General features: G+C 40.1%; 2 protein-coding genes across 28 annotated transcripts in view; one reads left to right on the top strand and one right to left on the bottom strand.

The window, feature by feature from the left end:
* ptprdb (protein tyrosine phosphatase receptor type Db) overlaps positions 1–3,640 on the top strand; it is a 162,839-nt gene extending 159,199 nt beyond the window's left edge. For all 21 annotated transcript variants that reach the window (XM_047577714.1, XM_047577704.1, XM_047577713.1 and 18 more), the window contains one exon: positions 93–3,640. In XM_047577714.1, the coding sequence (XP_047433670.1) occupies positions 93–161 (69 nt within the window). In that variant the 3' untranslated portion in view covers positions 162–3,640. The remainder of the gene's footprint in view (positions 1–92) is intronic.
* A 6,165-nt stretch (positions 3,641–9,805) lies between these two features.
* Positions 9,806–13,462, bottom strand: part of kdm4c (lysine (K)-specific demethylase 4C) — a 35,365-nt gene continuing 31,708 nt past the window's right edge. For 6 of the 7 annotated variants that reach the window (XM_047578329.1, XM_047578330.1, XM_047578327.1 and 3 more), the window contains 2 exons: positions 13,027–13,119; positions 9,806–10,896 (listed from right to left, as the gene is read on the bottom strand). In XM_047578329.1, the coding sequence (XP_047434285.1) occupies positions 10,729–10,896; positions 13,027–13,119 (261 nt within the window). In that variant the 3' untranslated portion in view covers positions 9,806–10,728. The remainder of the gene's footprint in view (positions 10,897–13,026; positions 13,120–13,462) is intronic. The other variant, XM_047578328.1, reaches the window with a different exon arrangement.

Here is a 13,462-nt window from a genome sequence, read left to right as displayed (position 1 = left end):
TCGCTTCAACTCGTTCATCTTCTCCCTTGTTTTTTTTCTTTCTTTCACTGTTACTGACTTCATATTCTTCCTCCTCCTCCCTCCTCCTCCAGGACCAGTACCAGTTCTGCTACCGGGCCAGCCTGGAGTACCTGGGAAGCTTTGATCACTATGCAACATAAACCGAGCTGGCCGCCTCTCACGCCACATCGAGGCCGAGTGCAGTTTTCCCGGGGAAGTGCGCTGGGCTGCGATGCGCGTCTGAGGATTTTTTTTTGTCGCCACCTACATGCAGAGTGAATGGGGGACCATCGGCTTATCCCGTACCCAGAAACAGCAAATCTAACTGAGCCATAGCAACCTGCTTGACAAGGGTGTCTCCTTCCACCCTCAGCCCAAACACACCCATTGGTCAGTCTGAAGAAGCAACTTCAACCACTGTTCCAATCAGAATACTTGATCAAATATAGGTTTTTTTAAATTAGTTTCAGTGCTTTTGGGAGCACCCAGATTTTTTTTTTCTTTTTGTTTATTTCTCGTTGTTTCGGATGTGGAACTCTCACCTCATCCGCCACCAGTGTAGCATCACCAACCTAAATACTGGACCCAGCTACAGTATTTTTCTGTCACAGGAAATTTAGATTTTTTTTTTTTTAATATATCATGAAGGCGTCCACGCATCCATCATCCGGGAGCCTCGTGGACTGAAAGGACTGGGACTTTTTTTAGCACCAGAGAATTGCCAACAGGAGACTGAAAACACAGAGAACACAGTATTAAAAAGACACATCCCCGAAAAAAAAAAAGGAAAAAAAAGAAAAAGAAATGACACAGAGACGTGTTGGTTTTTATTTTGGAAACAGACTTTTGTTTCCCATGAATGAAGAAGAAGATATTTCTACCATACAGTAATAAACACCACCAGTTCAACCTTATGCTTCACGGTTCAAGATAAGGGAAGTCTGAGAGAGGTTTAAAATGCATACACCACACAAAGTAAATCATTCATTTAGTTTTTTAGAGAGAAAAAATATTTTCTTTTTTTTTTTTTAAATAAAAGTGAATATTCCTTACGGCACGTTCTGTTTTCGTTTCTACAAGTTCGCGACCATTCAAAAGCAAGTATTTTTAATTTTTTGTTTCTGTGTAATCCAATGAGCTGTAGCCATGTTTTTTTTTTGTGATACGGTTTTAAAGTGTACAATCAAATCTAAAATGTGTGGAAAAATGTTCACAGTTCTATGAAAAATTGCCACCAGTGAGTGTCACTCTCCTGTATTCTTCACCCACTACTCTCTTTTTTAGTAACACACGGTTCGCATGCACACACGGGACTCACCCTCATTACGATCGCGCCTGCAGTGTCAGAGAGCTGTTATTTTTTTATTTTATCTTTTATTTTTTTAATTCCCACGGGTGGGGAGGGGGAAGGGAGGGCCACTGAGATACAGTAATAACGCTGCTGCTACCAGAAAAGGTCCCAACAATAGTAATATTAAATATCCCACCGACTTGTTTTGTGTCTGCGTTGGGGAAGAAATAAGAAAAGAAAGAAGGAGGCCCGATGCGCTGCGGAGAGAGTATGAGAGAGTGTGCACGGGAAGCAGAGGAGGAAGTGGAGCTAATTTATGTGTCAAAATAAGCGAAGATTTTTGAAGGAGGGAGCGAGGAAAAGGGAGGTGGGACTGCGGCGGTCGGGTGTGCGGGATGGAAGCAAGAATTTTCTCACTGGAATGCTCACCTTTGACTCTTCTCCGTGTCTGAATCAGTGTGCAATAAGTAGATGTATTATATATATTTTTGTGTCAAGTCACTAACTGCAGTTAAATACCATGGTGATGGTGATGATGATGATAATGATGGTGGTGGTGGTGCATCGTTTTTTTTTTTTTTTTTTTTTGTTAATTTGTTTGTTTTCCAGACACAAGGATGTTAACGCTCGCTAACATTTTCCCGCCAAACCATTAAACGAGTCCTGACGGAGGAGCAGCGACCCTCTGACCTCTTAGGAATATTTTTATCTTTTTATCATCACAGCTCCGGTAGATGATGTCATCCTTCTGTGCGTCACGGCGACCGACGAGTGATCATACTTCAGCATCTAATAAGTACTTTGATTTTAGATTTCTAGTGCCTTATATTACACGCCTATTTTGATAAAGTTACTTTAAAGGGTTTTTCGTGTATTTTATGTACGTGTGCTCGTGTGCGTGTGTACCGAATGTCTGCATATATGATTTTGGTTTTCCGTTACAGTATTCGTGCGTTTTTTTGTTTTTTTTGTTCGTTCGTTTGTTTGTTTGTTTTAATTTCCGGCCGCGAGCTTTCGACCGCGCGGGCTGTACTCATCGTTTTAAACCCAGCAAACTGCATCGTTGTATCTTTTTTAATTAAAGGAAAAAAGAAAAACAATCTTACCTAACGTGAAACTCAACCACGGGCAAAAAAAAAACAAACAAAAAAAAATGGTTATTAGAAGGTCAGGTCCGATCATTTCGAGTTTCCACGTCGAGCTATTTTTCGTCTTTTCTTCGCGGGACACTTACACGAGCTTTCAGTTTGCCTGCCACGAATTTTAGGCCACGCTGAGCGACTATGGCGACGACTGTGAGCTGGCTCGGACCAGCCACACCTGCTCAGCTGTGTCGAAGCTGAACCGCAGAAGAAAAACAGTATCGTACGGATCCCGCCCGAAAACCCTAAAATCTGTCAAAGCGGTCCTCTGCGTTCGTCATCCTGACGTCTACGTACGTTTTCCCTTAACAACAAATGCTGAGAGAAGTTCAGGTGCTACGTCTCCAAGGACACAGAACCTACACAGTGTATTCTTTTTTTTTTTTTTTTTTTTTTAACCATTAACCATATAAGGGATTGTTGGCAGTTTTCCACCATCTTACCATAACCCTGTTGTCGTTTTTTTTTTGTATGCATGGTACCACTTTTGAGATGCCCCTATGGTCGCACCTGTTTATGGGAAGACTTGCACTTTCTCTCTTTGTACTATGCACTAATACTAGTATCCTACTATCTCCGATAAGCCCCGCCCTCAAAAAGGAGTCTTACTTGAACTCAGTAAAGATGGACCCTGTAATGCTCACATGGTTGTGTATATGTAAATAACACAAAACACAGAAAGTAACTGAAATGCATAAATAAATAAATGATTAAGGTGAAGAGTGAATAGGAACTTATCAGCTATACAGAGTGGTATAATAAAAGGTCGCACCTGAAATCACAGTTTTATGGCACAGCAGTACGTGCAATACATCACATTGTGGATTTGTCGTACCACAAAAGAGAAGTTTCACAAAAAAAAAGTGTTCTATTTTAATCCCCCCCTCCCCTCCCAATGTATCATGTAGATGGATAAAACTGGAGTTTATAAATTGTATAAAAAAAAATATGAAAATATGGTGTTATACTTGGATCAGTTACCTCCGATTGGTCTGTACATGTAAACTTTTTTTTTTCTTTTTTTGTTGTTTTGTTTTGTTTCCTGCTCCGAGTCAACAAGTGCTTTTTATTTTCTTACATCGGTTCTCGGAGTGCGTGAAAACTGAAAAAAAAAAAATAATAATAATAAAGAAAAACAGGTCTGTATGGATTTCTGTTCTTTATCGACACAAGTTTCATTTGTTACGAATAAACTCAAGTGAAATTATTGCAACATCTGTCGTTTTTGCGCAGAAATGTGACTGGAACAACAGCAGCTGAAGAGTTTGTATGTAAGTGTGTGGAAGCTGGTTTGTTTTTGTTTCCAGCCTAAATTATATAACTCATGTTGACCATGACCATGTGAGTATGTTTGCTATTATATATGATATACTGTATATATACACCAATCAGCCACAACATTAAAACCAATGACAGGAGAAGTGAATAACATCGACCATCATGTGACAATACGACGTTCTGTTGGGAAATGTTTGTAACCACCCACCTAGACCAGACCAGGCACCCCCACCCCATAGCATGACACAATACACAATATTAGGAAGGTGGTCATAATGTTGTGCTTGAGCGGTATGTATCTATATCTTAATATGTGAAAACAGGAAGTTATTCTTCATCTTTTTTATTGACTTCAAACTCAAAAACTTGTAAAACTCTTTAGAACATTAAGGACGCTGAGTTGTGGGTTTTCAGATTTGTCCGCTGACCAAAATCCCTTTAATTTTTGATGTGTTTTTTTTTTCTCATCCTATCACGGTTCAGTGAACTGGAAACGAGGTTTCATGTCAATCTAGAAAGACACAACATGCTTTGAAAAATTATCAGAGGTGATTTAAATTATATTAACAGGCACAAGCTGGAGGCAATGGGCTCAAATCTCGCAGGTTCTGTCTAAAATACGTCAAATCTTCGAGGCAATTTCCGCACCATGCCAGCATGGCAGCTGGCGTTCAGTAAAATTAGTTGAGAGGGGAAAAAAAACATGAGCTATATACAAAGAGAAACTTAAGGTGCATTTGTAGCAAGATTAACGATGCCACCGAAGAGGGAAAACCATGTTAGTTGAGTCAAAAATTTGAGCGGGAAAAGGAACCACACATGATAACCTGCTGCTGGACATTACATTACGGTTTTTAATCATTCCTAATCCAATTTTAGTAGTTTCTGATTCAATCTCCTTAGATGTTTTCTCTGCCTGATGCATGCCAATGATTTGACCCTTCTCAAACACAAGACCACGGGATGTGTCTTTCCACGTGGTTCTTCAGAAATGAGAAGCTACTCATTGCATCAGTTGGGGTTAAATAACTTGTTGTGCAGCGCACATCTCATGTCAGCTCAGGTTAATATGTAAAACATCATCATTTTCAGCCTGGATAACGTCAGGGGTTAGACTAAATTGTGACTGAAATAACGTAAAGTTAATCATTAGTCGGAAGATTCTTGATACAAGCTAATGCTAACTGCTAGCTAATGCAACATTAGTTGTGTGTTCCTGGGGTGTCCAAGCAGAAGTTGCATTTACTACATTGCCCTCCACAGTGGTTCCACTTACTTCCTGTAATATCTTTGTTGGAGAAACTTCATTTAATAAAGACAGACCAGACTTCGTCACCTCTGTGTTAGTGTCAAATCAAGTGTCAATCGAGAGTGTAGGGATCAGTGAATATAGTCCATATCAGTCAGAGTCGACCTTTTAAAATAACACTCTTGGTCTCAGGGAGTGAGTGTATTACTATATTCTCTAAAATATACTTGTCCATTCGTGCCAAAACAATCTGTTGAAATATGTTAACCGTCATTTACAAGCTATAGTGTTTGAGATGTTTTGCCTCCAGCTAAGTCCCGCCCCTCAAAAAACGTCACACTGTTTACAAACTGTGAAGGGGTCTATTGGCGGCAGAACAAATTATCTGACAGGTCATGTCATGTAACAGAAATACACCAACAGAAGACCTTTCTACCATCTGACTGGAGATGCTTCAACACGAGTGGGTGGAGCCTCTGTGAGCCGGCTCACATGCAGCAAATCCTCACTTTCTGTGTTTATATTTCTCCTAGAATTGTACAAAACCCAAATATTGCAGTTAAAAAACTGCTAATGAAAACATCTACATTTTGAAAAACCTCTCAGATATCGTTAAAACACTTCTGCGCTCTCATAAGATGGTTTTTCAGATGTATCGATATAAAAGTGCATTGGAAACACATTTTTTCACAATTCCCCATCACCAGCGTCATTGGAGATGACGCAGGGGGTCATGTGACCAGTTCATTTGAAGTCGATCTTTCTCAAAGTGAAGTGTCGCGTGACGAGAATATACGAGAATTATGGGATATCGCGAGATGAGACTTTAGGAGAGTTACCGCTCATTCGCAAAACACCTTTCAATGCAAACATGTACAAAGCACAATTGTACTTTATCAAAATTTCAGAAATTACACTTTTATTTTGCAAAAACCTCATGGAAACACAGCTGCTGATCAGATCTGAAATTAGTTTGGCCTGAGGGATGATCACAATTTGATTTTTAAATGAGTCTCTTTGTGGTGTGTTACCTGATGTAAAAGTGCAGTTTCAGTTGATCATGGTTACATTATTGTTTCATAGATTGTATGTTTATCACACGTGTGAAGAGAGACAGAATTATATTTGCAGTTTGTATTCCATAAAACACAGTGATAATAATATAACAATGTAAATCTGGGCCTGAGGCATCCACATATTGCACATATAACCAGCCTAATCACATCATGATGCCACCCTCTGGTCATTCTCTAAATAGTTCTCGCTAGGAATAGCGACATTAACTTTTTTTTTCCTATCCAGCCATTTTCATCATCCTCATGTTTGGATGTGTAATGAGAGGTTTTTTTTTAATCTTGTTAAATCCATATTAGGGAACAGATTCAGTCAGTTAGTGGAGAACTGATGCTCAGTCATGTCTGACCAGGCCGTAGAGAAGGAGAGTCCTTCTTTTTTAAGCTGAAGTATTTGACAACCGTCTACTTTCAGCTGCACATATGATGCTTAGTTGCTCATTTTGCCGTGAGCTGTTTTATCAGCGCATTTGTCTGGGCTTTAAGATGCTCTAGAGACTTGATCCTTTAACCATACACTTCTTAGCAGACAATTCTCACAGCAGACATCTTGACCTATTGGAGAAGGAAGCAACATGATTCCAATCTTCTGAAGTGTCGCCCTGATTAATTCCATTATTTGACCATGGTCTTTTACTTCTGGTCTTAACACACGTATAGCACGTATACAGGACAGGTATATGTTTTTTTTTTGTTTGTTTGTTTTTTTTTTTTTTTTGCTTACTTAAATTGCAGGTTATTTGAGTACAAATTAAATGAACGCCAGCCCACTAGAGCAGTGCTTCCCAACCTGGGGTCCAAACTTGTCTGATCTTCACAAGTCACCAGTTTTGAATCAGTATTGCATGTGTGTCCCTACATGTACAATGCAGGGTTTATTCCGTATTCCGGCACCATGCAGGATCTCTGGGATCACGATTAAAAATTGTGATGAGAGATATTGTCAGGTTGGAGCATTGAATGTAGTATGGACTATATATACTATGGACTGCATATACTATGGACAAACCCATTGTGACGTCACCCGTTGGATTCTGAATCTCGATAATGAAGCCCGAAGTGGGCGGGGCCTGCGGTCGCCATGTTGGATGAGCTTTACTCCGCCCACACACAGATACTGAATGTGTAAACCTGTTGAAACCTGTCTATCAATTTTGGACCAAACCCTCAAACTCAACTGGTTGTCATTAGCTCAGGTGAGGACTAGCAGAAAGGCCAAGGCTAGCAGCTAGCGGCCTCTGGCAGCACCCATACATCACCTGTCACTCAAAGCGGGAACGCCCTTAATTATGCAGAATTTTAAATATTAATAAAAAAATAAACGAATGAGTTAAAAAGAAATTCACCCCGTACAGTTGCCATGAATAGTTGAGATCCAGCATCAGCTGATGCTGCATTCAAGACAACTTGGGAAAAAATGAGCTCTGAGTCATCAAACTCAGAAATTACTGTTTCTAAAATAATAATAATAATAAAAAGCTGCTGCACACACAAAGGGCCTAAGTAAAGTAAAAATAAAAGTAAAAAAAATAAAAAATAAATAATAACTGATATTAAATAGGATGTAAATTTTGCAATTTAGGGTTAGAATATGATCCACAGGTTTTCTAGATAGAAGAAAGGGCGGCTCCAGGGAATAAAGGTTGGGAATCACTGCGTCAGAGAGTGTAATCTAGCGAAAGTGCAAAAATTACATAGAATTTTTAAATAAAAGTAGCTGCTATTCCAGATGCACAGTTATAGTAAGAGTTGCAGACATAACGCAACAATGAATCTAAACTTCAGATGCACAGAGACTGCACTTTTTCTGAAAAAAAATTCAGATTCTTCATAAAATGTTGGGTAACTAAGTTTTAAAAATATCACAGTGTACTTCTTTGCACTTTAAGTTATTGCTGTTTATAGGTTATTATGCTTTTATTTTGGTCCACTTGAGATCAAATTGCGTTGTGTGTGGCCACTAAACTTAAACTCCAGCTCTAAATGATGCAGTAAAGGTTTCTACTGTGGTGGATCAAAGTGTTCCACTTCTGACAGAGCGCTGTGAAACAAGGTTGCCCACATATTGACACTGAGTACCCTATTTAACACCATTTAACGAAGCAGTTTGGGAATGTCTTTGTCAAAGGTTTCAGATAAGACAGACAGAACCCGACAAAAAGCCAGGGCAGCATGACTGGGCATTGTGGCCACACACAGGAATGATGTTGAAAGGAAGTTTGCCTCTCCCTTTTTTTTTTTTTTTTTGAGGCTTTTTGATCAAAGATGGCTTGTCTTCTTGCTTTGGCTTCAATATCACAAAGAGCTGGGTTGAAGCGGAATGTGATGTGGTTTCCATGGGAGTACAAAGCTTTTTGAGGCCTTGCCACGGCCACTTAAGATACTGCCTGGATTTCACTTCCTGTCTGTTGGAGATCTGCTGGGAACACGGCTGAACTTGAGGCGGCTCATCTAATTGGTGCCATTTAAATTTAATTTTACGTAGGTGTTTTTTACATCTCTGGACTGACAGCTGTGTAAGCTTCTTACTCAGCATAGATGAGACACATCAGCTACACTCTTGTGGCTTGTTAACACAAATAGCTAATCAGCCAATCACATGGTGTTCAGAGGTGATCAAGACAACTTGCTGAAGTTCAAACCGAGCATCAGAATCGAGAAGAAAGGGGATTTAAGTGACTTTGAACGTGGTATGGTTCTTGGTGCCAGACGGGCTGGTCTGGATTTTCACTCACAACCATCTCTAGGGTTTACAGAGAATGGTCCGAAAAAGAGAAAATGTCCAGTGAGCAGCAGTTGTGTGGGTGAAAATGCCTTGTTGATGTGAGAGGTCAGAGGAGAATGGGCAGACTGGTTGGAGATGATAAAAAGGCAACAGTAACTCAAATAAGCACTGGTTACAACCAAAGAATGCAGAATACCATCTCTGAACGCACAACACGTTGATGAGTTCACTGTACTCCAATGGCCTCCACAGTCACCAGATCTCAATCCAATAGAGGAACCTCTGGGATGTGGTGGAACGGGAGATTCAAATCATAGATGTGCAGCCGAAAAATCTGCAGCAACTGTGTGATACTGTCATGTCAATATGGACCAAAATCTCTGACGAATGTTTCCAACACCTTGTTGAGAATTAAGGCAGTTCTGAAGGCAAAAGGGGGTCCAACCATTTACTAGCAAGGAGTACCTACTAAAGTGGCTGGTGAGTGTATTTTGAAATAACCGATAGTCTGTCTTGATAACGCAGTAGTCTGTAGTCCATAAAGACAATTATTTAAAGAGTGCATAGCTACAGTATAAACGCAAACGCACCAATCAGTCATAACATTATGACTACCTGTCGACTATTGTGTAGGTCTCCCTTGTGCTATGATTCATAATCCCATAGATACTTAATCAGTTTGGGATCTAGTGAATTTGGAGGCCAGGCCATGTTTTTTTTTTTTTTTTGGACGTTGTTCCTAAACTGTTTTTGTGTCTGTGTCTGGATGGCTGCTGCCATCAAGGAGTGTCATAGCTGGGGTGAGGGTGCCTGGTCTGGTCTGGTCTGGTCAGGTCTGGTCTGCTGTAGGTGAGTGGTACATGAACATTTAATTATCACAACACGGTCAAGTTGACGTCTCCTGTCAGTGGTTTTAATCTTGTGACTGATCAGTGTATGTTCACTCATGTATCAAAAAGCCACACAAACCTTTCCAAAGCTCCTGGACATAACCATTTCTTTTTCTTTTTTTTAATCCAACTTGATCCGACTTAAAATAAGAGACCATTAATTTAAAAAACAAAAAAAAAAAACAAATATGTAATTTTTTATTATTGTCCTTACAGCAGTTAGCAATAGTTTAACTATAGCAAGCCAAAAATAAATACAAATTTTAAATAATTTCAACAATGTGTTTCATTCAACAGAGCAACAGTAGCGTTTCACATTAACAGGCCACAAATCCAACACAAAGGTGTGGCTTCCCGTCTGAAACTTTACACAGAATAATTATTCACCATTTGGTCACTTTTTCTTTACTGCTTTTTAATCGTGTCAAATTACAGGATTTAAGAATGAACGTGCAGAGAGGAAGCCACTGTAGTGTCGTTGAACTTGGCCCGGCAGAAGCAGATAGGAGACGATGTTGAACATGCGGAGGAGAAAGACATGAGGAAAATACTACAAGCAAAGTACATAAACATTCAAAATTCAAATTGGAAATATCGGACTCCCAAAAGGCTACCATAGGCAGGCTATTTAGAAAAATCTCACTTTTTGAATTTTTTTTTATGTACAAAGAAAAAAAAAAATGTTTATTTCAAAAAAGGGTGCTGTGACAATTGTTAAGTCACGTTTGTTTTCCCTGACGGATGTGAAAGCACGAGGCAACTGAGGCAGCAAAGCACTCCGTTAACCTATCCTAGTTCGACTGTCCAATCAGAAAATCCTCTCGTACAGGGCACAAGCACACGTCAAGTCCACCACAACCGAATCACCCCTTTTCCCCGTCCGTCGTTTCCTCTCAAGTGTCCAGAAGGGGATGTTGTGCGGGCAATAAGTCGTAAAGATGGAAGTAGATCCCAGACACGTGTACACACACACACACACACAAGCATACTCACACATACTCAAACTAGCACAAACAACCTCCCCTCTACATCCACTGTTAACTCAGTGCATTCATTTGTCATTGAGCATTCTCCATGACTTCATTTCCCTTTGTGGCTGCGCTGCTCCCATGTGCTTTTGGCAGTTGTACGGAGGCCTGGCAGGGCCACATAGTCTTTCTGGAAGCGTGAATTTGGTGTTCTCTGTCGTTTCCTCTCCCCCTGCGTGGTGAAGAAGGCGTCCTGGAAACGCATGCTTGAGGCCGTTGACTAGAAAACAAAACATGACAAAAAAAAAAAAAAAAACACAGTGAGAAAATGTTCAAGCAGTTCGAGAGAATTTTTCTTACGCTATTAAACTGTTAAACTTGACCTATGCCGGCGACTGCCGGGCCAAGTCCATTTTTATGGCATATCCAGATACTATCAAGATCGATTTCACAAAGTCTTGACAGCAAAAAAAAAAAAAAAAAGCCACATGAAATGCAAATTTTTGCAAGTTCGATCCAAACCCACATTTGAAGGTGGTTTGAAATGCGATTCCAATGGATTTTTTTGCAGAGGAGTCACAACCAGAGCATCCAGATTGTGTCTCTTTGGACACCAGTCTTCAGCTTATAATCAGAGTGACGGCCTAATCAGAATAAAGACGCCTCATTTAACCACCTCACTGGCCCAATCGGTTGGATTGAGAGGGGCGGTGTGAACATTTATTAATGACAGGAGTTTTTAGGGCGGACAGGAACATTGCGGTCACAAAACAATGAGTGGCTCAAACACGTTTGAAAGGATCAGCAACGCTGTAATTGATGTTGGCAGCACCGCCGACTACGTGGGTCCGTCTCGTTTGACAAGACAGAATCTGTTCTGTTGAAGAACACAAGTTATGGTTATGGGGGCATAAAAACAAAACAAAATGTTGTTTTATAGTGACACTACAATTAGCACATGTCAAAAAATGTTATTCTGATTCAGATTTTCTTTTTGTGGGGGGGTGGGGGGGGTAAGTGCACATATCAGATTGGCTTTTTTGGCGTCCATGTAAACTCAGAATCTCTTGACGACATAAAAAACCCACATGAATGCAATTTTTACAAGTTTGATTCAAACCCACATTCGGAGGTGGTTTGATTCCAATGAAATTTTTACAGATGAGTCACAATCTGGATGCTCTCATTGCTCAAATCTGATCTCAGAGTGTCTTTTTGGCCACCAGTCTTTCGGCAGATAATCAGAGCGACAGCCTAATCAGAGTAAAGATGCCTCATTTAACCACCTCGCTGGCCCAACCGGAGGGGAATCTTCATTTGGATTGAGAGGGGTGGTGGTGTGAACATGTGTTATAGTTTTTAGAAGAGGACAGGAACATTGCGGTCACTAAACAATGATTGGTTCTAACGCGTCTGAAAAGATTAACAACGGCGGAACTGATGTGGGCAGCACCGCTGACAACACAGGTCCATCTTGTTTGTGTTCTTCAGCATAATAGATTTAGTGTTGTCAAAGGGGAGAGAAAAGAACATAATGTGGCTCCATAGAGACACTACAGTTTGTGTCAAATGTTGTTCTAGTTCAGATCTTTCTGCAGCCTGTAGCCTACCGGTCAAAAGTTACTCCAATATCTCTTTCTTTCTTTTTTTATTGTAATGTATGCAGTTTAATGTCTCGTCTTTGTGACTGTGAAATGAAAGCACAGACCAAATAATCAACTGAAGTTAAAAAAAAAAAAGGGGGAAAAAAAATCATGGATTCAATATATAACGCAAAATATATTCTAACCTTTCAACTCATCAAGAGAGTTCTTCCCGATTTTGTTGCAGAAGTTCCCAGAAATGTGTGACATTTGTAGGGTGTATGCTGTCACTCTTCTGACCAGTTCATCACAAACCAGCTCTGTGGGGTTAAAGTCTAGAGACTGGGCCAGTGGTCCACTCCAAGTTTTCAAGCTTTTCCATCTTGTTTTTATCCTGAGGTAGTTCTTTTATAACTTGGACTAAAGTTTCTGGTCATTATCCTGCTGTAGGATCAAACCCTGACCAACTATACCAGAGGATACTATGTGTTGTTCTAAAACTTATGAACGATAGTGTAAGTTCATACGTGAGATCTGTTTTCATTCAGTAAACTGTTAATTTAGAATCTCTGGTCACAGTATTGTCCTTTTAGATGATGCCAGAGAAGAAGACTAATAATGGACATCCTGAACAATATTCAGTGGACAGGTGCCAGATATGCTCTCTGCTGGTGCTTCAGGTGGCTTTCGTATTTCGTAGAGACAAAGCTGGATGAACCAACTGTGACCAAACTATGCGAAGCTCCATTGTCGAATCTGAACTGCCTGCAGTCTGATCCAAGTTTTAGGATTCTAAGTTTGTGTCATCCAGTAAGTCTAATACTTACAAGTCTACGCTTCACCTTTTTGGGCAGGTCTTCGTCCAAAGTATAGACGTCTTCCCTCTTTGCCAGGACCTGAGACCCGTCTTCAAACTCCACCTGAGATATCAAGCCAAAAGAGACTTAGATAACATTTTGAATATATTTTTTTGGTTGTTGAAACATAATAAACATCAACAGCTCTGACTATAAAAATGCCAGGGCCATCGTCATGTCGCTTCTGCTCTCGAAAAAAAAAACATGTTTCTGCTTAAGAAATTCACCCTTTGGATGTGGAAATAAAACACAGACCGAAGCCATTTCATATCTGAACGCACCTTGACAATGGAAAGTTCTTGTTCAGCTTTTTTTTTTTATAATCTGACCCATCTTAAACGGGGTGTGTGCGTCACAGATGCATCTGTGCATAGCTAATGGTTGACGCCCAGCTCAACTAAATAAA

The sequence above is a fragment of the Mugil cephalus genome, chromosome 2 (genome assembly GCF_022458985.1).
Source record: "Mugil cephalus isolate CIBA_MC_2020 chromosome 2, CIBA_Mcephalus_1.1, whole genome shotgun sequence".
NCBI classification, from domain to species: Eukaryota; Metazoa; Chordata; class Actinopteri; order Mugiliformes; family Mugilidae; genus Mugil; species Mugil cephalus.
The sequence above is the reverse complement of the archived record's forward strand: the minus strand, read 5'-3'. Positions and strand labels throughout refer to the sequence as shown.